Source organism: Callospermophilus lateralis, chromosome 6 (genome assembly GCF_048772815.1).
Source record: "Callospermophilus lateralis isolate mCalLat2 chromosome 6, mCalLat2.hap1, whole genome shotgun sequence".
In the NCBI taxonomy this organism is placed as follows: Eukaryota; Metazoa; Chordata; class Mammalia; order Rodentia; family Sciuridae; genus Callospermophilus; species Callospermophilus lateralis.
Window position 1 is genome coordinate 29932579 of NC_135310.1, and position 24876 is coordinate 29957454.

At 37.1% G+C, this 24876-nt stretch overlaps 1 protein-coding gene across 1 annotated transcript; it reads left to right on the top strand.

Annotated features, from left to right (window-relative positions):
- The first annotated feature begins 10021 nt into the window (after nucleotides 1–10021).
- Il22ra2 (interleukin 22 receptor subunit alpha 2) lies at nucleotides 10022–20594 on the top strand. Its single transcript, XM_076859692.1, has 5 exons — nucleotides 10022–10082; nucleotides 11541–11676; nucleotides 14096–14274; nucleotides 19358–19527; nucleotides 20445–20594. Exons 1-5 carry the CDS (start codon nucleotides 10022–10024, stop codon nucleotides 20592–20594), a joined length of 696 nt encoding a protein of 231 aa, XP_076715807.1.
- The last annotated feature ends 4282 nt before the right edge of the window (nucleotides 20595–24876 follow it).

Here is a 24876-nt window from a genome sequence, read left to right on the forward strand (position 1 = left end):
TTTGGGGGTAATTTCTTGTGAATTACTTTTCAAACTGTTATATAAGTACATGTCACATTCTATAAGAGTATAGATCCTTTGACAGACTTTCATCTCTTTTATGAAAAAAGTATTTTTGAAAATTCTTAAATAAATATATATATATATATATTATAAAGGGGGAAAAAGCAAAATTGAAATAGCCAAGGGTAAGGTAATAGTCACTGCTCTCAAAGGATTATACAAATGTGTACTCCTACAAAATGTGAATGAAATACCTATTTTTATGCCCTAGCTAATTCTGACTGATACCAACCAGTCTTTGTAGGTAAAACAACACACTTTAATGCTTTTGTTTGTTTTTCTTTAATAATTAGTAATATATATATATATATATATATATATATATATATATATATATATATTTTTTTTTTCCCATGATTTAATTAACCTGGTATATATATACTTCCAATATATATATATATATATTTCCATGATTTAATTAACCTGGTCTTTTGTCCATTATTATCTAGGGTGATGTCTTTCTTACTGATTGTTACCTTTATCTGCCTCGAGTTACATAAAATTTATTTTATAATTTCTTGCCTTTTGACTTGGTTTCTTTCCACACAGAAGTTTAAAATGTTTATAAAGTGAAATTTATTTATTGATTCTTTTCACTCTTAAAAAGTCCAGTTTTCCCCAAGAAATACATTTTCATCCATTTTTTTTCTGGTATTTGGGGAATTCATTGTTTTCATTTTTACATTTAATTCTTCATCTACATTTTGTTTTTAAATGAAAACGAGATAGCTTATTTTGTCTTTGTTTTCTACAGCTGCTTAAAACATTAAAAACCTAACTGGGCACAGTGACACACGCCTATAATCCCAGGGACTGGAGAGGCTAAGGCAGGAGGATTGGATATTTTAGACCAGGAACTTAGCAAGGTCCTAAGCAACTTAGCAAAACCTTGTATCAAATAAAAAATAAAAAGAGCTGGGGATGTAGTTCAGTGGTAAAAAGCCCCTGGGTTCAGTCCCTAATACCACAAACAAACAAAAAGTTGACAAATTGCAGATTAATAAGAGAAAAAAAAGGAACATACTCTTGCATTGTAGTTTCTAAAAGACTGCTTATATGTACAAAAATATTATTGTTACATACTATTTTTGTATTAAGCCAGCATCTAAACTATTTTCCTCATGATTTCCAATTGACTGGTTTTCCCAATATACAACTGTATCATCTATAAGTAAGAGTAATTTGGCATTCTTATTACCAATATTATACCTTTTTTTTTTTTTATTCCTCGTTTTCAAAGATGATGAATTGGTGTTGTGTATTTCCCAAGAGCAATTAACCAACCCTGGTGACTGGGTAAATTATTTCACCCTCAGGGGGAGTTAAATTGAACTCCCTATACCATTTAAGAGGCAGTATTTCCATTGTGTTAACTAATTTCCTACATAATTGTGTTTCTTGATAAGTAATTCATATGTGAGTGGCGAGAACATGAAGTGAAGGGGTCATTCTATAAAATGGGCCTACCATGCCAATCCCCACATGCTTTCTTTTAAAAAGAAATTTACCTGCAGCCATGCCTGGCTTAAGTCAATAGGATATGCTATATTTCTCATCAAACAACCTGTTACTTACAGGAAAAAAAGTAGGCCCATGAAGCTCCTCCCTGCCAATAAGAACACAAGTTACCCTGAAGTGGAAGTCTTTTGTAACCTTTATAAGACCAGATACCAGGACTCAAGGACATAGGCTGATTAAGAGCAAAGACTCCACCCATGCCTAAGAACAAGTTCCAATTTGAATCAATCATCCAAAGTGACCCAGAGTTGCCTTAGATCCTCAATACATCATTATAATAGTAAAATCTCCCCTTCATGGGGTAAGACCATATGCAGTGGGGACTTGAAAGTCTGATACAATCCTGCTGTCATTCAGAAGTCAAGGGTGGACCTGGGCAGTATTCTGGAAACTTTCCTGGGATCCCCAATAAACAGAAGGGCATTCCCTCTCCTATCTAAGAAGACTCTACCTTTTTCCTTTCCCCATCCCTTATAATCAACTCATGCCTACTACTCTGAGCAACACATATGAAGTCTTTCTGGCATGGTTACAAGAACTGGTGACTGAGGACATTTGTGATCATGTCAGTTCCATGAATGGCCTCGCTCTGTAACATTGCTTATTTTTTCTCTTACAATATTGCTGGTTGCCAGGAACTCATGTTATTGCATCATCATTTCATGCCAAATTAAATAATTGAAGATCACCGCTTGTGTCAAAATTAAGGTACTTGTTCTTGTGCTTACTAAGAATGTAAGTGGATGACTTAAATACTGAATGCTAGCTTTGTTCACAGTCTTTGATTAGCTTCACTGTGTAGTGCACACTTCCTCTGCTTTGGACCCTTCTAGGCCTTTATATTCTGGAACTTGAACCCTTTTCACCACTTTCTACCAGAGATACCAATCAGGAATGAATGAATGCATGAATTTACAAACCAATGAAGACAGGAGGGACATGAATGACCATCAACCTCTGCTATAGGCAGATGCTTGATGAAGTTTCTCTCACTGACCTTCATAGCTCTCTGGTGGGGCTGATATTGTACAGCCTTAAAATTAAGGTTAAGAATAGAATTATGTCAGGAAGAGGATGCCCTAATTAGTTATACAAGTGGAAATACTATCTCTTAGAGCCAAAAGATAAAGAGAATTTAATCCTGCACCCACAAGGCTAAGTGATTTGCCCATGGTCACCAGGCTGTCAATCACCTTTTCCAAGTAAGGAAATGAGGGACAAGAAAGTTGAAGTTTTCCTTTAGGTAAACTAGAAACAAAAGAGGTATGTCTTGGGAATACAACTTAGTAGGAACTAAGAATGCAAATAAAAGAGGAAGGGCTGGGCCTTGAGGAATTGAGGGGAGGGGTGTCTCAGGGCTGGGATAGGTGCAGCCCAGAGACTGAGCCTATTGAGTTGGCACATGGACACCTGAGGCCTTGATGGTTCTGGGGCAGGAGCTCTGCTGGGAGATGTTGGCTCATGAAGAGATAGATGGAGAAGAGAGGAAACTTTTGCTTGTTAAAGTGAAACCCCTATTTGTGAAAATAATGAATGTTTAAATGGATTTAACTGTGTACAGAAACCCCAGAAATCAAATGAAGTTATTAGACATCTGGTTTTGTGTGGCATTTGAAGAGGGATGATAAATAGCATTATACAGGCCCTTGAATGCCAGGATGGGGACCACTTTGCAAGTAGATAAAGCTCAGAAAACTATATGTTGAGGGATTTAAACTCAGGTTTCACCTTTCTCAAAAGCCCATGTTTTATCCACTAAGGTATGACATCTCTAATTTCTTAAACCCCTCTAGACCTTTCACTTATCTTTTAACAATATGAATATATGTCATGCTTTGTTTAACTTTGACCACCTGGTAGACACATCCAGAAATAACTGTAGGTGAAGTTGGAAATAAAATTTAAATAAGTTACCTATTGATTACTCATTTACTCATAATGCAACACTTTCTTAAAGTTACTATTTTAAAATACAAAAGGTATTTTCCTTACTTTGTGGTTCATGAGAACTTTCAAATTTTGTTTGGAAACTCAGTGTACATCTTGTTGGGCTGATATACACCGAAACAGTTGCCTGGCCACATTTTATCTTTGTTCTTTTTAAATTATTATCTTTTTTTCTTCAATAGTCATTTAGCAAGTTGAACAGTAAATGCTAACCCGTCTCTCTATCCTCTCTCCCAGAAAGCAAAGCAATAAGAGGATTTCCAAGCTGGGCAAAATGGCACACCTGTAATCCCATGTACTCATGAGGCTGAAACAGGACAATTGCAAGGTTGAGGCCAGCCTCTGCAACTTAGCAAACAATGGTTTAGAAGAAGCATTTGCTGGAAATGCAGTTCAATAGTAGAGTGTTTGCCTTACATATGATATGCAAGGCACTTGGTTCATTCCCCAGTACTTAAAAAAAAAAAAAAAAAAGGAAAATAGAAGAAATTTTAAACTTAAAAGAAGATAAAAATGAGACATGCAAAATATTTTAATTAGACTATATGACTAATTACAAACTGGTTCCTCAAAAAAATGTAACAATAAATACTGAGCTAATTTGCTAAAAATAAAATAATAAAGCAAGGAAGAAAATATCACTACTCTAAATAGTAAGCTATACAAGAGAAACCACAGAAATAGGAAATTAATAATAAACCATAAAGGAATAATTTGCTCAATTCTATTCAAGTTAATGTAAAAGCATGAACGAAATGGATGATTTTCCAAAGAAAATAAAATTTTCAGAAACTAAACCTAGAGGAGAGAGGAGAGAAAAATCTGAACCAATTACCATAGAAAAACTGGATTAAGAAAATTCCAAAGAAATGCTCCCAGAAGCACTACCATTCTCCAAGAAAGCACCCAGATGATTCCTTTGAGAAATTGCTCTGACTCTTAAGAATCAGATAATCTCTGGGTCAAACAAGTTAATTTGTCCAACTGAAACGTTGGTTGCTGTGTCAGGTGAACTTACACAGGCCATTGTTGCCCATTCAGTTCCCTTTTGGTGTCTGAAAGAGCCATAATGCCCTCATGGACCAGGACCCCCAACCCAGATCATAAAAATCAAACAAGCATCTTCCAGTTCTCTTAGCTTATGTAAATGCACACCAGCAGCTAATGCACAGTCCTTCCCACTGACTCACTAAATTTGCACCAAATGCTCTCTGTGGGCCCACTCTCACCTTACATGGGGGAGAGAAAGCAGAGAACAAAACACACAATGACCCTGACCTCATAGAATTTATATGTATAGACATAGACAGCAGAAACAAAATAAAACATGCCTATTAAATGATGCTAAGTGTTATAGAGACAAGCTAAGCCAAGAAAGCTTGTTGGTGGGGACAGGGAGTGCCTCTATTTGGGGTGGTCAGGAGGAATCCACTGATGAGGTCATCTTTAAGCAAAGATTGAAGGGAGTGAGGGGTGAGCTTAGACATCTCAGGAAGAGAATTCAATAGAGGGGACCATTCTGGGTGGGGATGTATCTGGCATGTTCAAGAAATGGAAAAAAGTTATCCAGGCTGGAGTGAGTTCTGTAGGTTAGGAGAGTTCTAGATTAATTTATAGGAGATGGGATTAGATTAGAAAGGGTCTAGTCAGAGAAGTTTTCACTCTCAATCTGGATGGGAAGACATTGTAGGGTTCTGAGCAAAAATTCTAATTTCACATTCAAAAGAAGCACTCTGCCCATAATGCAAAGGACAGTGGCAGAGGTTGGGAGACCAGACAGGAGGCTGTAGTCACAATCCATGTAAGATATCATGGTAGCAAGGACTCAAGCAGTTGCAATGGAGAAAGTGAGAACGGGTGGGATTCTGGTTATGCCCTGAAAATCTTTCCAGAGTCAAAACAATATACACAAACATACTTGTATGTGGATCTAATGATTGGTGATAACCAGTAGAGTTTTCAAGGTCAGTAAAAGACATTGGACAGAACAATGAATGCAAAATCAATAGTCTCTTATCCAGAAAACTATGCGCAAAGAGCAGAAAGGGTTAACTTAATGAAACTCTAAGTCTTTTGAGTGGAGATTTTTAAATAAGTAGTTGATTACTATTACAAATATCACAAAACGCTTGGGACCAGAAGTGTTTTGGAATCTTCAAAAATACAAAATGTGATATCTTGGGAATAGGACCCAAGTCCAAACACAAAATTTATTTATGTTTCATATATGCCTTATATATATTCCCTGAATGTAAATGTATTATAACATTTTTAGTGCACCTGCGTTGTGACTATGATCCATCACCTGAAGTCAGGTATGGAGTTTTCTACTTTAATTCACATCAGTGTTCAAAATGTTTTAGATTTTGGAACATCTTATATTTAGGTTTTCAGATCAAGAAGACTCAGCCTGTTAAGTAAGTGTTCATAGTCCAAAAATTTATCGAAATTAAACTTGAATTAGTCATTATGCTTATTGTCTATGATTGAATAATGAAGTTCCTTCTTTTCTAAATTCTAGTCCACAAACTATTATGAATTGCAAATCCTTATTTCTAGAATGCAGAACTTGTTAAAGGTCATAGAACACTACTCAGGGAAGTTAGGAGGGCCTAACAAAGAAAGGAATGACGTTGTTGGTGGTTTTGGTTCTATAGGTTTTCCTTGAGTTTGACATTCTAATTATAATTCAAGATGAACAGATACTTCCACATCACAGACTGAGGGAAAGGATCTGGTACAAAAACAAGAAACTCAGTCAATCTGATCTCCCTTGGATGAGTACCACCACAGTTATCCCGGGTACCCACTTTTAAACACTTTCCTGATAGAAAATAAGGAACATATGGCCCTTTGCCACCACAACTTGGCAGCTCCATGGGTTGGCTCTACCATATTGTTCATTTCTGCCTTCTGATTCCTAGTACAGTGCCTGGCATCCAGCAGATTCTCAATAAACATTTTTGTTGCATAAATAAACAATTAAAGGAATGAAGGGCCAAATCTTCTTTGACATCATTCTATCCCTTTTATAGAATGAATATCACAATAACACACAAGTAATTTTATGCTATCCCTCAGGCCCTCGATGAAACTTTATCCCTCACTTTATGTCCATTTGCTATAGAGGCTTGGTCAAGTTCTCATAGCCTCTCTATCTTGGCTTCTTCGTTCATAATATCAGGATAATAATACCAAGTTCCCTGTCTTGTTGAGAAGATTAAGATGATGCATGGAAAGAACTTAACACAGAGCCCCATAATTATTACATAATATTATTGACATCAAAATGGCATTAAAATTATTCAAAAGAGTATTATAAAGATGGCACTTTGTAGATAAACTTTTAAAATGTTTCCTTTGTCATAAAAAAGCATATATAAAAGCAGAAAATACAGTGGACCTCCAAGTACCTAATACCCAGTTTCAACAATTATCAGCTTGAGGACAGTCCCCCTGTTCCCAACCCCTTTTATTTTAAAGAAAATCTCAGACCTTATGCCATTTCATTCTTAATACTGCAATATTTTCTAAAAAATAATAAAAGTAATAAAATCCCATGTCACAACTAGAAATAACTAATAATGATTCCATACTTAGATGAATTGTTAGATTGCTGAAGACACAAGTAGAATGGAAGAAGAAAATGGAGCCTCTCCAAGGCAGAGACTTGGGTAAGTTCTCTCCAGACACAACACAATGGAAGAACCCATTGTCAAGGTCAAGGTGGACTCTCTTCCCTACAGGGTTGGGGTGGAAGGCAGGAAGAAAGCCAAGAATTAAGTCTGAATCCGGCATTCCACAGCAGAAGCAAGGCAAAACAGAAGTCCCCTGTTAATTATGATTTTCTTTTTACCTACACCAAATAACATATCATTTGAAACAATTCTGTACAAATTCTTCTGCTTCCAGATTAGTGGGGAAATAGAACTTGATCTTCTCTTTTCATCTACCTTGAGGCACTGTTGGCCATGTTGGGTTCTATGTAGGTTATTATTCAGCTCATGGACGGATGATAGGATTGGTTTGGCTTCTAAAACTGGAGAGCTCAAAAGCTCACCCTTTGGGAGAATTCAATTCTTAAATATTCTACATTCTTCCCCCTTCTTTTTTTTTCCCTTTTATTTCTTCTATAAAGTCAATAACTCATTAAAAGTCCCAATTTCATTATCTGCTTCTCTACATGTAAAATCTTGACGTAATATATTTCCCCTTTGTTCTTAACTGGAACTTAAAGCAATCTGGTATCATCAAAATAAGATCCACTGGTATTGAAGATATTGAACACCAATAATTGAAACCCAGATTATCAGCCCCCACTTAAAAAGCAAGGTCAATGTAAAGTCTAGAACTGAGTCGGGCAATATCAGCAAGTGAGGGAGGAAGCCAAACAGGCCAGAAGACAAGGCACACCGACCAGGTAGAAAGTAACATAAGATATGCTGCTCATTTCTTCTTTAAAAGCACAAGTTACCTTATAAGCAATGACAGCTTTAGCTGGGGGAGATAAGGATCTGGATTGCAGAAGTTTGACACAGCATGAAGGTGTGTGTAACACACCTGGTGTTACACACAAACCTTTCCATGCAGCTCTGGTTACAGAAAGTGTGGGTCACAGCTGTCCCAAAGTAACTCTGGAATTTGTTATATGACACTGGTGATAGCTATGTCCACTGGTCTCTGAAAAAACCCCTAACAAGCTCTGTTCCCAAACTGGTCATGGCTGAGGCTTTCCCTGCAATGGCCCCAGTTCCCCACAAAGCCCCAGAGTCACAAGCCCCCAGTATCTACCTTGCTCTCCTAAGGTGCTGGGTCATGGGATTGGGGATAGCAGAGAGGGTCCACCCATGGGAAAACTCCTCTTCTGCTCCTTTCTTTGTCCTCCCCTTTCTCTACAGACTGCCCCTCTCCATCAGCAGAACTCATCCGGACCTTGAGCTCTTCTACACCTTCCCCTTCCCTTCCCGAAGCTCTGGTCTTGGCTAATCTCTGTGATTGAGGTTGGGATGAGGTGACTTTCAAGCCACTCTCTGAAGTGGTGTCTTTCACTTAAGAAGAAGAAAGTGAAAGAGGAAAATTGAATAGAGTAACATCCCTGACATAACTCTTTATCATCCATGTCTCCAGCCTCCACTAAAAAGAAGCTTCCAGACAGCAGGACAGTGTCTGTCTTACTTGCTGCTGGGAGCAGTACTTAGTTTATGGCAGGGCAACAAATATTTGTTAAATGGAAATGAATGAATGAGTAAGTAAGACCCAGCACCATGTATTCCACACTGAAGGGGCTATTCTATTGAGAACTTGAAAAAGACCAATTGCCTACAAAGACGAAGAAGCCAGATGCATTTCCTCTTTTGACCTCAAGAGGCTCTTTTAATAACAACAACAACAAAAAATCTTCATGACTTTCTTGTGTTTGGAAGTCTAATTTTAGTGCCTCTAAAAATGTGTGGTAGAAGAAAAATGGTAAGAAAAACAATATAGTGAATCACGGGCAAATAACAGATGACTTAATCCAGTCGGATTCGAAGGAGATATGAAACAGATCTGATGCAGTTCACAGTGACTGAGCTACATGCTGATTCACACTCACTTCTCAAGGGCATCTTGGTTTGACAGGTTTTATCCAGGTTGCTGGAACCCAGAGTATGGGAATGGAAAAGGGAGCGGCATTAGTTTAGTGGGACCCAAGGCCACCAACGAGAGGGGGACCAGTCATAATACAGCAGGAAGCCCTTTGGAAAGCCAAAGAGTGCAGGAAGGCCTGAGGCATCCGAGTTAGGTTAATTGGGGAGCTACCAAAAAAAGAAGAAAGAAAAAGATGGAAAGAATCAGTAAGACTCCACCTTGTGAACAACTGCCAAAGGCCCTGATAGCTGTAATCACGAAGCACATTATTCAAAATCAACTTGTTGGCCCAATCCTGGTCCCTGTCAGTCTCTCTTCCTTGCAACTTGCAAAGTCCCTGCCCCTGCCCTCAGGATCTGCTAGCAAAGCTCCAACAAAAACAAGCTTCTACCAAATGTGACTTATAGCAAATTATCTTTTTTACTAATTTTTTTTTCAGTACTGGAAATCAAACCAAACACCTGGTGTATGGTTTATTTTTGTTGTTGCTGTTGTTGTTTGGCTGGTTGGGGTTTTGTTTGTTTGTGTGTCTGTTTTTTTGTTTTGTTTTGTTTTGTTTTGTTTGTTTTTTAACACAAGGTCTCACTAAATTCCCCAGGCTAGCCTTGAACTTGCCATCCTCCTGCCTCAGATTCCCCAGTTGCTGGGACTACAGGCTACAGGGGTGCAAAACTGCACCCAGCTTGAAGTGATTCTCATGCTTTCATTTTATTTAAAATGTATTGCTGATGCAATGGAACAAAATAACTGCTTCAAAGAAACAGCCTGAAAAAAAGGATGGTCAGCCTGCTTGTGTTAATTTCCTCTTTTGCCCTGAGTTGTCTTCTCATTGAAGGGAACATTGTTGCCAGACCAGTCTTCGACCATGAGGCGAAAACATTGCTTACTAGGTGTCCTGGTCAGTCTCCTCCTGACTGGTGGAGAAGGTAAGTGATTCATTTCTTCTTAATTGCCCAATCTCTGTCATCTGAATCTGATCAAAGGACAGTTAGAGAGGACACTGATATTTTTCTGGGTTTTGTAAAGATTTTGGCTTTTTAAAGTCATTAAATGGTCAGAGCAGACACTGGGTGATCTTCTATGTACGGCATGAGTAATTCTATAGGTACCTAAGAAGTGTCTATTAAAAGGAGGCACTGTTTCGGGCACAAGGAAATTCATTTGGAACAAATGTGCATGCATCTGTATTTCTCTCTCTCTCTTTAAAATTTCTTTTGCCTTGAAGGGACACTGTTGCTTAGTGATGATGAGACCAGGCCTCCTAAGCCAGAATGTCAGAGTCTGGATTTCAATTCTGCCATTTACTACCTAGGAAAATTAACTTAACACCCTGTGCCTCAGTTTCCCCCTCAGTAGAGTGAGGATTGAAGGTCATTGTGAAGATCAATGAGTTAATAAATATGCCAATTTCCATACAGTAGTGCCTGGCACAGAATAGGGACCATAAGCAACTTGTGAGAATTCACTACTGATGTTAACAGAGAACCCTCCAAGAGTTATTACCACAACATACCTCAGAGCAAGGCCGTTGGAATCCCAGGTCAACACATGGGTATCTCTCAGTGTAAGGGGCTTAAGAAAATTCCCATGATGGTGCAGTTGTCCAGGAATGATACATAAAAGTAATTCAAACCTCTCTCTTCCAGAAATCTATGAATTAGCATATACTATTTCTCTGGTCCTTAGTAACAAGAACTCATTTCCCAGGAATTTCAGTGCTACCAAAATGACCTTAGTTCTGCATCTTGCTGGGCTTGCTTTAGGCCTCAGTTTCCCCATCTGAAAAGGTTGTAATAAAAATACCTATCTCATTTGGTGGCTGTGGGAATTAATTAATTAAATGAGTTAACAAGTTTTGAGCACAGGGCCTGATTTTAGTTGATGGCTCATATGGATGCCAGTTCAATGTTCACTGAATGTCAGTCACAAGGAGGAGGTGAAGGGAGGAAGAAAGAGACTCCTAGCAAGGTGAACATGTGGCCTTGGTCATTATATCCCATCTCCATCTGGAAGGAACGAAGGGCCATAATCTTTCTATGAGATTTATTTCCCTTACAGCTTGGGGAGTAGGTGGAAGAATATCTCATACATTTTGATAGTCTGGAGCACATCATTCTGAAACTTCACATTGGGCTTGAGAGTAGAGACCTTGCCTGGTATGCATGAGGCCCTCAGTTCTATCCCCCAGAGCTGAAAATTAAAAAGAAGAAAAGAAACTATATCATGAATCAAAATCATCACATTGAAGGGTCAAAAATGTTGATTTCTGGGCCACCTCCACTTCGTGTGACTAGGGAACCCTGATGCAGATATTATAGTAAAAACTACTATTAATAACAATAGGGTTCAGAGTCATGTTCAGTGTTTTTCCTTCTTTTTATTAGGAATTCTGCCAGCCCGTGATTCTCTGAAGCCTCAGAAGGTACAGTTTCAGTCCCGAAATTTCCAGAACATTTTGCAGTGGCAGCGTGGGAAAGCACTTACTGGCAACAACAGTACCTATTTTGTGCAATACAAAATGTAAGTAAATTGAGCTGCTTCCCCTAGCAGAGAAGGCCACAGGGACAGCATGTTCTGGAATGCAATGGGGTGTTAGGATCTAAGCTTTCATCTGGGGGGCTTCAAGGGGGTTGAAAAGAAGCAGAGGTAGGATGACTTATCTTCCCTGAAAGCTGTCTGGGAACTTGAAATGCATGATGACATGCAGTCATTAGGGGAGATGCTACAGCCTAGCAAACAGCACCAAGACAATGACTCCACAACGGTGCTTGGTACAGGGTGAGCTCTCAATAGACATTTGTCAAAGGAATGTTGAAAGTTACTTGTTTAGCACATGGCCAGTACTCGAGGGAAATGATTGACAGTTGAAATAATCCTGTGGTAAACATTAAGATGAGTGCATGATATGTTTTAATCTAAAAATCCATTTTAAGAGTGGGTTCACTATTTAGAAAATTCTTTTCAAACATTAATGACTCCTGTACACATGAACACATACTGGAACAAGCCGATGCATGCTCCTCTCCCTGTGATCTTTAAGGTAATCTTATAAGATCCTTGCCAACACTCAGAGATAATAAACTCCTTTCTTGGATCAAGATTTAGAAACAGACCATCTTGATTTGGAAATGGCAGGCTTTCCCACTCGTATATTCCCTGTGGGTTTTTGAGGCTCTTCTTCCCTTGACACAGTTCGAGATGCTGGCTGAGCATGAGACGGAAGGTCATCATAATTTAGCTTTTGCATTTTTTCATCAGAAATTCAGAAAATCAGATGTAGACATGAATCAAGGTAGCAATTCTTATTCCATAAATACATCTGTGTTTTCCAATATGGGATAAGTCCTAGAACAGATTTTTCTTATTAATTAATTCCAGAAAGAATATCCCCAGAAGTTTCTTGGTGTTTAATTGCTCCAGCTTTTCTCTAAATACTTTGTGTAGTAATTGTAAGCTGTAAAAATCATTACAATAAAAGGTTTTCCACTACAAAAAAAAATTACATCTGTGCACAATTGGGGATGTAATTCCAGCATATAGAAACTAGAAATTGGTACTTTTATGTATGTATTTATTTATTTTTACCATGAAGCTAATGAAGATTAAATTTCAAGTCCTCATGGAAGAATTTTTAGTCTGTGATTCTTTTTTCTTTAAGAGGGCTCCCAAGCTTATATAAATTTCAGAACTCAGAATACCTGGATCCATTCCTGACTCCATAGGAATTGTGCTATAAATAGAATTAATCTCTGTTAATTAATTGTGCTATTTTCAACAGCACAATGCAGATTTATAATTTGGAAAATTTTCACTTTTGTTGCATCCAATTTATGTGAGTCTACTGTTAATATCTGTGTCATTTGGGATGTGGCAAAAATGAGGTATTATATTAAAAAAGAGGTATTGACACCTAACTTCAGCTACCAAACACAAGGTCTCATCAATAAACAACAATTTAAAAATATCAAATTGTGCTCCATATGTTGGTTCTGTTTTAATCCTACTGTAATGAGACTGCTGTTATCGTATAGATTAGGAAGAGAAAGAACAGCAATATTCCTCATTATATAGCTAGAAAGTTAAGATTCCAAGTCCTTCAACAAATATTTTGTGGAGGCTTCTCTCTGGCCTCCACTTCCTGCTCTGTTCCCCCACCATCACCCCTTGCTGAGATTTGTGACTGGTAAGGATGTAAAGCCTACCCATCCCCTGGCCTCAGGCTGAGCCAACCTGTTTGCTTCTTGGCCTTACCACCCTTTTGTACAGGAGCCTCCGTCTCTTTCCAACCGCTGCTCACAGGGCTCACCATGGATCCCTCACTACTATTTCCATTCTTTTGTCAATAAAGATATAAGCTATGTGCATTCAGTAAGAATCATCTAAGTGGCAGCAACTTCTCAGGCTCAGCTGTGTTACTCACTAGCAAGCTGATGAGAAGAGGAAGAAAAGCCACATACCTAAAACCTCAGAAGCATTACAGATGTGGAGGATGACTACTTAAAAATGGAAGTTCATCCATACATCAGAATACTGCTCGGTATTTATACACACACACTTACCTTAGTGATACAGAAGTTGTCAAGGTTGAATTCTCGTCTTTCACCAAGCTAGCATTTAACAAGAATTTTAAAAACATTTTTGGGGCTGAGGATGTGGCTCAGTGGAGGAGGGCTTGCCTAACATGTGTGGGGCACTGGGTTTGATCCTCAGCACCATATAAAAACCTTTATTTATTTATTTATTTTTATGTCCATCTACAACTAACAAATATTTTTTAAAAATTCTTAAAGATAGCTGTAAGTGTTCACAATGGTAATAATATTAGAGGGCAGGTTTCAAGCTTTCTAAAAAATTCATACACTGGAAAAAAAAAAAAAAACCCTGAAGATTTCTTTAATGAAGAAAAGAAACGCAGATCTTGCTCTTTTCCTCTCTTCAGGTATGGCCAGAGACAATGGCAAAATAAAGAGGACTGCTGGGGGACTCCAGAACTCTTTTGTGACCTTACCAATGAAACCTCGAATCTGCAGGAACCTTACTACGCAAGGGTGAGGATGGCCTCTGCTGGGCGCTACTCCGACTGGAGCTTGTCACCACGCTTCTTTCCGTGGTGGGAAAGTGAGTTCTTCCCATGCACTCTCTTTGCCTTTGCTCTTTCTGCCCTTGAACAGCCTCCAGGGCTTGGCCAGGTACTGCTAGGTGGAGGTCTACCCTGGTCTTATTTAATCGTGTTCTCTGAACAACCTAGGGATATCTTCTGTTACTCTGATCCGACAGACCAGGAAGCCAGGCTCAGTCCTTGCTCAAGTTTCCCGGTGTAGGTTAGCAGAATCAGGATTCAAACCCTGTTGCCTCTGACGTCAGAGCCTTCCCTCTCACACGGTTGCCAGATTGATGCTTCTATTGAAAAAGTATTTTTAGAGAGCAGAAAAGAAGCCATATTGTCCAACACTTCCCCAAATAAGAGAGTTAAGTTCCTGAAAATTCTACAGGAGAAGAATTTTATTTTGAGGAAACAAAGATTTTTTTAGATACCTCCCCAAAAGGAGAGACCAAAAGCGCTCTCTAGGAATACATTTCTGGGTGATATTTATTTCTCTTTTAGCTTAATCATAACCACAGAATAATATAGTATAGTCTAAGATGTAAAATATAAAATAAATCATTACCAACAGACCTTGTATAAAATATTAGTGGAGAGGGAGGGAGAAAAACTAAAACTCTTAATGTACAGGTATTGTCTATGTAACAAACCAGGAAAGAAAATGCAGGCATTTAGCACAATTCTCACAGTTGCAAAGAGTCATGAAGCTGTAGTTAATATTTTCTTTTCACATCATTAACTCAATGTGCACTTTCTTTTCCACAATAAGGAGTTCTTTCAGTCTTTCTGGTGTTAGTTAACTGACATAATCTTCCATTAGTTTTATCACCAAATATTAATGCCCTGAGAGGCCCTCCAGAGGATGCCAGGCATGACCTGACCCCATTGTGCTCAGAACAACTCTGTTTCCCTTGATCATCAGAATCAATCACTGTAGACAATGCAAGAATCTTATTTTCCTTTCATTGGCTGAATAGCACAAGAAGCTTCACGTGGTCAAGAGGCAGCCTCTGCTTCCAGGTCTTGAAATTATTCTTGTTATAAACCACAAGAATTAAAGGTCAAGCCTACAGGAAACAAAAAGTTTATGGTTTGTTCACTATATGCCCCTCTCACTTCCACTTTTGTATCCTAGATCAGAAAGACATAGCACCTTATTTTGGTCACAGGCTTAGAGCTTATATCAATTCAAATATCACCTTATAAGGTGTCTTTCAAAGTGAGTTTTCAGGTGTCCATTTCAGCTTACTGTAAAGTCAGGAATTTCTGAGTGGTGGAATATATGGTAAGGCCAAACATTACTGTGGGTATGAGACTTTGGTTCACTTTTTCCATATTAACGATTTCTTTGTCTTAAGCAATGTATCATGGGGGAATCTGGTCATGAATAAGGTGTTCACTACCTCCATGGGCATGCTGTGGTAGAGAGGAATCTGCTGATAAAAAGCATTAAAGAAGTAAAGAAAAACTGAAATAAAGACCATTGCACTAGGAGTGTCTATTCCAATGCCTCTTATCCCCCTCCAGTGGGAACAGACCATAATAAATAAGTAAATAAAAGTCTGCTTACAACCAGGTGGCAGATAACAGCCACCAGAGTGTGTCTCTGTTCAGCACTGGTCTTTACTAGGAAGCTGTATGTATACTCAGCAGGATCAGCACAACCTTTTTGAGAAGTTCATATTGTTGAGTTTATATACAGATGCTCTTCAATGGGTGGTAGGGCTACGTCCTGATAAACCCTCTGTCCTGATAAAACTGCATTTATTGCCCCTAACCTAACAATGGCTTATCAGTACAGCCCACCATGGAGTGCTAGTTTGTTTCCCCTCTCTTGAATCTGTAGAGTAGTAATGATGGCACTTGGGGGAAATAGGCTGTCACTATGCCTTCCTAGGTATTTTAAAAAGTTTTATTGAGATTAAGATTCACATACCTTATAATTTACCCATATAATATATAAAATTCATTAGTTTTAATGTATTCACATATATGTATAATCATCAACCTATAGTGGATTTTAGGATATTTGTATCACCACCTCAAAAAAAAACAACAACAACAAAAAAAACAAATCATGGCCTCTAGCTATCACCTCTCTATCATCTCCCCAACACCCCTGCTCTAAGCTATAACTGATCTACATGCCAGCACTATACAGCTTCCTGTTCCATGTGGAATCCTATGTGGTCTTTTGTGACTGGCTTCTTTCAGTGAGCATCCAGTTTTCAAGGTTTATTTGTGATGTAGCATGCATCGATGCTTCATTCCCTGTAGGCCAAATGAGACTGCATCATGTGGATGTCCCACTATTTATGCACCCGCTCCTCAGTTGATGGACATTTGGTTTGTTTCTGCCTTTTGGCTGTTATGAATAATATGCTATAAACATTCATGAATGCAAGTTTTCATGTGGGAATATATTTTTGTTTCTCTTGGTTATATATGTAGGAGTGGAATTGCTGGGTCTCATGATAACACTATATTTAACCATTTGAGGATCTGGCAGACTGTACCAGTTCTCATCCCATCAACAGTGTATGAAGTTTCCAATTCCTTTATGTCCTTAGCAATACTTACTATATGTCGTTTTGATTATAGCCATCCTAGCGGGTATGAAAAATATCTCCTGTGGTTTTAACCTGGTGATTTAGAATGTTGAGTAACTTTTCTTATACTTATTAGCCATTTATATATCTCCCTTGGAGAACCATGCATTAAGATCCACCCAATTTTAAATTTGATTATTTGTCTTTTTATTTTTGTATTATAAAAGCTCATTTTATATTCTGGATACCAGTCCTTGATTGGATATGTGATTTTCAAATATTTTCTTTCATTCTGTAGGTTATTTTCACTTTCCTGATGCTGTCATTTAATATAAAAGTTTTACTTTGATGGAATACAATTTAGCTTTTTTTTTCTTGATCACTATGCTTTGGTGTCATACTTGAGAGTACTTTGCCAAATCCAAGATCATTATGGTTTACCCTGTATTTCCTTCTAAGCATTTTATAGTTTCACCTCTTACATTTAAGTCTTTGATTCATTTTGAGTTAGTTTTTTTTTAATATGATGTGAGGTAAGAATTCAATGTCATTTTTTAATATGGCTATTCTGTTGTCCCAGCATCATTTATTGAAAAGACTAGCATACCCCCTTGAATGATACCAGCAACCTTGTTGAAAATAAGTTGGAAAATGTTTATTTCCAGACTCAATTCCATTCCATTGATTTATAAATGTATCATTTTGCCAGAACCATGCTGTCCTGATTACTGTTGCTTTGTATTATGTTTTGAAATTGAAAGGAGTGAGCCCTCCTACCTTGTTCCCCCACCCTCAAGATTTTTTGGGCTATAATGGGACCCTTGCAATTCCATAGTCATGTAGACCTTTTATTTAAATACTTCCTGTCAGTAGGTGCTTATTGCTTTTCTTTCATATGGACACCAAAATATTAACATTCTAGATCTTAATACTGATAAAAGAAAATTACTGAGATGTCCTAAATTTAATTATAAAGGTCCAGAGAATGGAAGGAAGGAGAAAAGAGGAAAAGTTAATCAATATCATATACTGAAAAAAACAACATTACATTCTTCAATGTATGTTAGAACCAATCCCATCAAAACCAACCAGTCTCTTGGGCCACAGTGTCCTGTTACCTGTAGTCTTTCTGGACTATTCACACCAATAAATCTAGAAGTAACAATTACTTTTTCTTGTGGATTTCCCTCCCATCCCAAAGCTATCACCACTTCAAATAGTCCCACCCCTTTACCTATAACCAATGTAGGCTCAACTTAAACAGTACTTTCCTTTCCCCTAAGTTTACAAAAATACCCATAGTTTTAGATCTAACAGATATTTTCTACCTGCTACCTAAGCTTACTACTAATAGTTGTAGGATTGACCCAGATCTTTTTTTCATTATGGCTTACCCTGTATTTTACCCTGCATCTATAATGACTCAGCAAATGCTTTTACTTCAGAGATCCCTTGGTGACAAAGAGTTTTGGTTTAATAACACTGAGGGGTCCATCCATATGCCTCTTCTAACCGGTGTGATGTCCAGTTAAATCCAAATTAATTGGGTCATGTCAAAAATGCTGGATGCAATAGAATTCAGAAAACATCTCTTTCTTTTGCTGTGTTGTTTGTTTTATTGTTTTGTGTATTTTGTTTTCCAACTCTCTAATTAGCAGACAGGAGAAACAGGAATTGAGCAAACCAATATGTGGTCTCTGGTACATGGTTTCTTAGGAGAACTTGAAATTCAAGCTCAAGGCACTCAACCAACAATTCTCTGGTTGAGGAAAAGGTGGTTGCATGAGGAAGCTGGTTTACACCAGCTGAGGGGAATTTCAGAGTGATTGGATGACTATATGCAAGTCTAGAAATGGGTTCCAGTCAAATTACTCATCAAACAAAGCTTTCTCCAGTCTAATCAATTAGGCTACTCAGGTAGAAATAACAAAATACATTGGTTGAGATGAGGGGAGATTTTGGCACAATTTTGTTTAAATTTGAATAATGTTAAGAAAGATTTAGTTTCTTTCTATGTGACTACCCTCTTAAAAAAAAAAAAGAAAAGAAAAAAGTTTTGGACATGGTTTTAAAAGTCGTTTTATGCCAGGGCCTGATAGGTAAAAGAATAAGAAATTCAGTCAGTTAAAACAGTTAAAATTGCAGCTTCTCTCAGGAAGCAATCTTGAGGAGCCCTGCCCACGAGGCTCTCCTCATCCTCCAACTTGGCCCTCTCCTTCCACAGCTCCTGAGTCTTTCTGAAAAACCTCTTTTAAGAAACATGATTTTCAGATCGCAGCATAACATGTTTGCAGAGCCTGTGATACAAGATCACGAGTCACCTGTATGAATTGGCTCACTGGAGACCTGTTTTTGAGCTGCAGAATATTATCTGAAGTTTTGATTCCTGGTGTCTATCCGGAGACAAAGCAAGATTTTTAAAAACCTGAAGTTGTGTTCCCTCCACCAGGTTTCTGAATGCAATAGTGATCTGTCAGGATGCATAATGTGTTCACATGTAAAATTTTATTTTCTAAGTGGTTTGTCGAAATTTCTATTCTTTCTCCAGTGAAAATAGATCCTCCAGTTGTAAATATAACCCAAATAAATGGGTCTTCATGGGTGGTACTCCATGCTCCACATTTGCCATATAAAGAACAAAAAGGAAAAAATATATCAATGGAAAATTACTACAATCTACTATACCGAGTTTTTATAATTAAAACTTCACTGGGAAAGGTAAGATTAGATGAACAGATAAGTTTAATACTTTTTAATTTGTTCATGTAACTAACACATTGACCATATTATATTCCTGTCTTTTGCTACTCACTCCTCTATTTTTTTCTTTTATTTTCTTATTCTTTCTCACTTTAACCTTCATTGAGAAGCAATCAGTGCTAGGATCACCATTTGAAATTCTGTGTGTGCATGTGTGTACAAGTATGTTGTGTGTGTGTGTGTGTGTGTATGTGTGTAAGTGCATGCTTATGTGCCCTTTCACTCAGCTTGTCTCCACTTGGTCTTCCTTGCACATCTAGAAACTGGTATTGACAATATTTAATTCCACTTGACAGCCACAGATGTTCCCTTTGTGGGTTTTATATGCTTTATTTACTTGAGTAGCTTTTTTATCACAGCACAATATATTTGTACCAATTTTACTATTAGAAAATACATCATTGGTGCCTTTATTTGGATGTAGTGATGAACTGAATGTTTCTTTTGGGGGGTCGTTCATCTAAGACAGGATTACTTTGATTGTAAGGAAGAAAAATCCTGTTCAAATTCACTGAAATGCAAAAGCAGAGGAGTTTTACGAGGAGATAACAAACAATCTCACGGACAGCCAGAAACAGGAAACCATTCTTCTCACTTCACAATTTAAATTCTTGAAAAAGAGACTCTGATAGTCGAGCTAATCCATCAAGAGTCCTCAGGGAAGTCTCTGGTAGAAGCTACTTGGCCACTGGACCAGTCCCTTTACCAAGTTGCAGCCCAGGACTCTGGGGAAGGAGGATGTGTCTCAGAAAGAACCCTACAACCCATCAACTAGGGTGACCATGACAGCTTACTGAATTTAACATAGGCAGAGCTTATCGTGACTCACTGGAAATCATTTATCTTATGATTTTTTTTCTTCCCCTTGTATACAGGAGCAACAAGTATATGAAGGGGCTAATGGTGTTTCTAAAATTGAAGGTCTCACGCCTCACTCTGGCTACTGTGTAGTGGCTGAAATATATCTGCCCCTGTTAGACAGAAGAAGTCAGAGAAGTAAAGAGAGGTGTGTGGGAACCCCATGACTGATTATGGAGTGCTCTGCAGTATGGAAATCAAAAGCTCTCTGAGGATGGGAAGGCTCATGTTTAAGAATTTATTGAAAGTCTTTTCCATGTTTTCTTTAAGCAATGTTCACTGTTACATTTCAGACACTTATTTTGTTTTTCCATAGTTTCTTTCTTAATATTTCACTTGTGAACAAAATTTGACTGACACCCTTCAAAAATTAGAATTTAAAGAAGGTAAGTAAAGAATAAAGGGCTCTGTGAAATACTTATTTCTGATTGTAACATCCTGAACAATGATCTTCATTCTCCTAAAACAGCAAAACTAAACTAAGAACCAAAGAATAGTAGGCATTTAATAAAAGTATTGAATGAATTTTTTGAGAATAGAATTACAGGCTGAGAGACAATCCTGAAGAATCATTTTTCACTCTGTTGAATCAGTTAATTTGACATAGATATTCCAATTTAACATTTTTATACGAATGTTTATCTATGCATTTCTATTTGATATAATCATACTTTTCCTATATTTATTTTCTATTATGAAATATTTCTACTTAATGACCAAAATTTTGTTTTAAGTCCTGTTCTGTGTATATAAGAACAGTTTTTTGAAAAAAAAGTACTCATGATCTCTGGATTAATATCTAGATTATTAACAATAACATTTAAACATCAAGAGAGGCTCACTCAATATAATTTCCCCCAATTAACATGTAATTACATTAAGATTTTCTTTTTTGTTTTGTTTTGGTTTTAATATTATCTTCAAAGAATATATCTTTATTCCCAAAATTAGGTGTAATATTTCTCAAAAAGAAAAAGAAAATTTACCTCCCCATTTGGACACAATAACAGCTCAACCTTCCTGGCAAAGGGTATCTTGCTGAAAACTCCTTCATTCTTGCTGGTGGAGGATCTTATGAATAAAGGTGTGATTGGGACTCTCTGGAGTCCATGGAGAGAGCTTAGCTTGAATCTAAGACACAAGATGGTAGTCATTTTGTTTGGGATACTTTTGGAGATTATAGGGATAATCAGAGTCCTCCAACCACACCCTCCCACACACACACCTCTAAAGACCAGTGGCCTAAAGCTCAATAAGTCATCTTCACTCGGGGCTAAGTTCTTATATGTGTTTAAGGTTGTCTACCTTGTGAGGTGTGGATCAGAGAACCCTTGAATAATTTCTCATAAAAAATTGTGCCAAATGTGGTTGTAAAACAATATAACTAGTACTCCTGATTGTTTACAATTAGTCACAATGATAAATGGATTTTCAATTATTCAGAAATGCATGGGGTGGGATAGAAGAAAAAGAGTTAGAGAATTGATTTCATTGTTTTTCCATATGCTCTGGAGCATAGACTTAGAGATTGAAAAAAAGAATTTTATGTTTTTGAATTGTGGATTTTATTTTTTATATTTAGCTTATTACTTGGCTATTATTTTTGCCTTTTATCTTTCTTAGGGAGGGGAAAAAATAGGAGCAATGGGGTGGGTGTGGAGTAGGGATCATTTGTGGCCAACAGCATTTAAGAAGGCTGACTTTGGGGGAAAAAAAATTACGGTTGCTTTGTGAAAGTTATCAAGTAGCATCAAGTTTTATCTTAATTTTAATCGCCTTGCTTTTTTTTCATACCTAAGCAGTTAAGCATAGTTAGGCAATTACAAAATACTCTGAAAAATAACAATTGTTACATTCTTCATCATGTTAAGTAATGTATTGTGCTATTATTTCAATAAATCTTTAAAAAATTTTGCTTGCATTTTTCTATTTTTTTTTAGTTTTGTTTTAATTAGTTATACATGACAGTAAGATGCATCTATTCACTTTGATATATCAAACATAAATGGGGTATAATTTCTCATTTTTCTGATTGTACATCTTGTTGAATCACATCAGTCATACAGTCATATATGTACATAATGTAATAATGTCTGTTTCATTCTACCATCCTTCCTACTCCTGTATCTCCTCCCTTCCCTTCACTCTCCTCTGCCTAATAAAAAGTAACTCTATTCTTCCCCAGTGCCCCCACCCCCTTATTGTGAATTAGCATCCACATATCAGAGAAAACATTTGTCCTTTGGTTTTGGCTTATTGGCTTATTTTGCTTAGCATGATATTCTCCAACTCCATCCATCTACCTGCAAATGCCATAATTTCATTCTTCTTTAAAGCTGAGTGATATTCCACTGTGTATTTGTACCACTTTGGGGGATTTTTTTTGTTGTTGTTGTTTTTTAATTCGTTCATCTATTGAAGGGCACCTAGGTTGGTTCCATATTAATTGAGCTGATATAAACATTGACATGGCCATATGACTGTAGTATGCTGATTTAAACCTTTGGGTCTAAAACTAGGTGTGGAATAGCTGGGTCAAATGGTGGTTCCATTCCGAGTTTTCTGAGAAATCCCCATACTGCTTTCACAGTGGTTGAACCAATTTGTGTTTCCACCAGTAATGTATGAGTGTGCCTTTTTCCCCACATCCTCACCAACATTTATTCTTGTCTGTGTTCTTGATAATTGCCATTCTTACTGGAGTGCAATTAAATCTTAGTAGTTTTGATTTGCATTTCTCTAATTGCTAGCGATGTTGAACATTTTCTCATATTATTTGTTATTAATTGTATTTCTTCTTCTGTGAAGTGTCTGTTCAGTTTCTTAGCCCAATTATTGATTGAGTTACTTGTTTGCTTTGTTTTTGTTTGTTTGTTTGTTTTGGTGTTAAATTTTCTGAGTTTTTTATATATCCTAGAGATTAATGCTTTATCTGAGGTGTATGTGGTAAAGATTTTCTTCCAATCTGTAGACTCTTTCTTCACATTATTGTTTCTTTTGATAAGAAGAAGTTTTTTAGTTTGAATCCATCCAATTAATTGATTCTTGGTTTTATTCTTGCCCTTCAGGGTCATGTTAAGGAAGTCAGAAACTAGCCAACACAGTGAAGATTTGGGCATACTTTTTCTTCTAGAATGGACAGGATCTCTGTTCTAGTGCCTAAGTCTTTGATTCACTTTATGTTTGATTCACTTTGAGTTTCATACAAGGTGAGAGAGGTTTAATTTCATTTTGTTACATGTGGCTTTCCATTTTCCCCAGCACCGTTTGTTGAATAGGCTATCTTTTCTCTAGCGAATATTTTTGGCACCTTTGACTAGTATGAGATAACTGTGTTTGTTGGGTTTGTCTCTGTGTTCTATTCCTTACCATTTGTATATGTATCTATTTTGGTGCCAATGCTATGTTGTTTTTGTACTATAGCTCTGCAGTATAGTTAAAGGTCTGATATTGTGATACCTCCTGCTTCACTTTTCATGTTAAGGATTGCTTTAGCTATTCTGGGTCCCTTATTTTTCCAAATAAATTTCATGATCACCTTTTATATTTCTATAAAAAATGTCATTGGTATTTTAAAAGGAATTGCAGTCAATCTGTATAAATGTTTGGGTAGTATGGCCATTTTGACAATATTAATTCTGCCCATCCGGGAGCGTAGGAGATCTTCCTATCTTCTAAGGTCTTCTTCAATTTCTTTCTTTAGTGTTCTATAGTTTTCATTGTAGAGGTCTTGTACCACTTTTGTTAGGTTAATTTCCAAGTTGTTTTTGGTTTTGGTTTTGTTTGAGGAAATTGTGAGTGGGGTAGTTTTCCTAATTTCTTTTTCAATGGTTTCATCCCTGATATACAGGAATGTGTTTGATTCATGGGTATTGATTTTATATCCTGCTACTTTGCTGAATTCATTTATTAGTTCTAGAAGTTTACTGGTGAAATTTTTTGGATCTTCTAAGTATAAAATCATGTCATCAATAAATCATGTCATCAGATAGTTTGAGTTCTTCTTTACCTATTTGTATACCTTTAATTTCTTTCTTCTAATTGCTCTGGATAGAGTTTCATGGACAATATTAAATAAAAGTGGTGAAAGAGGGCACCATTGTCTTTTTCCAATTTTTAGAGGGAATGCTTTCAATTTTCCTCCATTTTTAATTATGCTGGCCTTCAGTTTAGCATATATAGCTTTTATGATGTTGAAGTATGTTCCTACTATCCCTAGTTTTTCTAGTGTTTTGAACATGAAGTGGTGCTGTATTTTGTCAAATGCTTTTTCTGAATCTATTGAGATGATCATATAATACTTGTTTTTAAGTCTATCAATATGATGATTTATGCTTTTTGATTTCTGGATGTTGAACCAACCTTGCATCCCTGGGATGAACTCCACTTGATCATGGTGCATCATCTTTTTAATATATTTTTGTATGCAATTTGCCAGAATATTGTTGA

Bases quoted from the DNA above. Each gene is read 5' to 3' on its own strand.
- Il22ra2 (XM_076859692.1), top strand. From the start codon at position 10,022: ATGAGGCGAAAACATTGCTTACTAGGTGTCCTGGTCAGTCTCCTCCTG. The intron at 14,275-19,357 runs GTGAGTTCTTCC...TTCTTTCTCCAG, and splicing joins CTTCTTTCCGTGGTGGGAAA to TGAAAATAGATCCTCCAGTT. The intron at 19,528-20,444 runs GTAAGATTAGAT...CCTTGTATACAG, and splicing joins TTAAAACTTCACTGGGAAAG to GAGCAACAAGTATATGAAGG.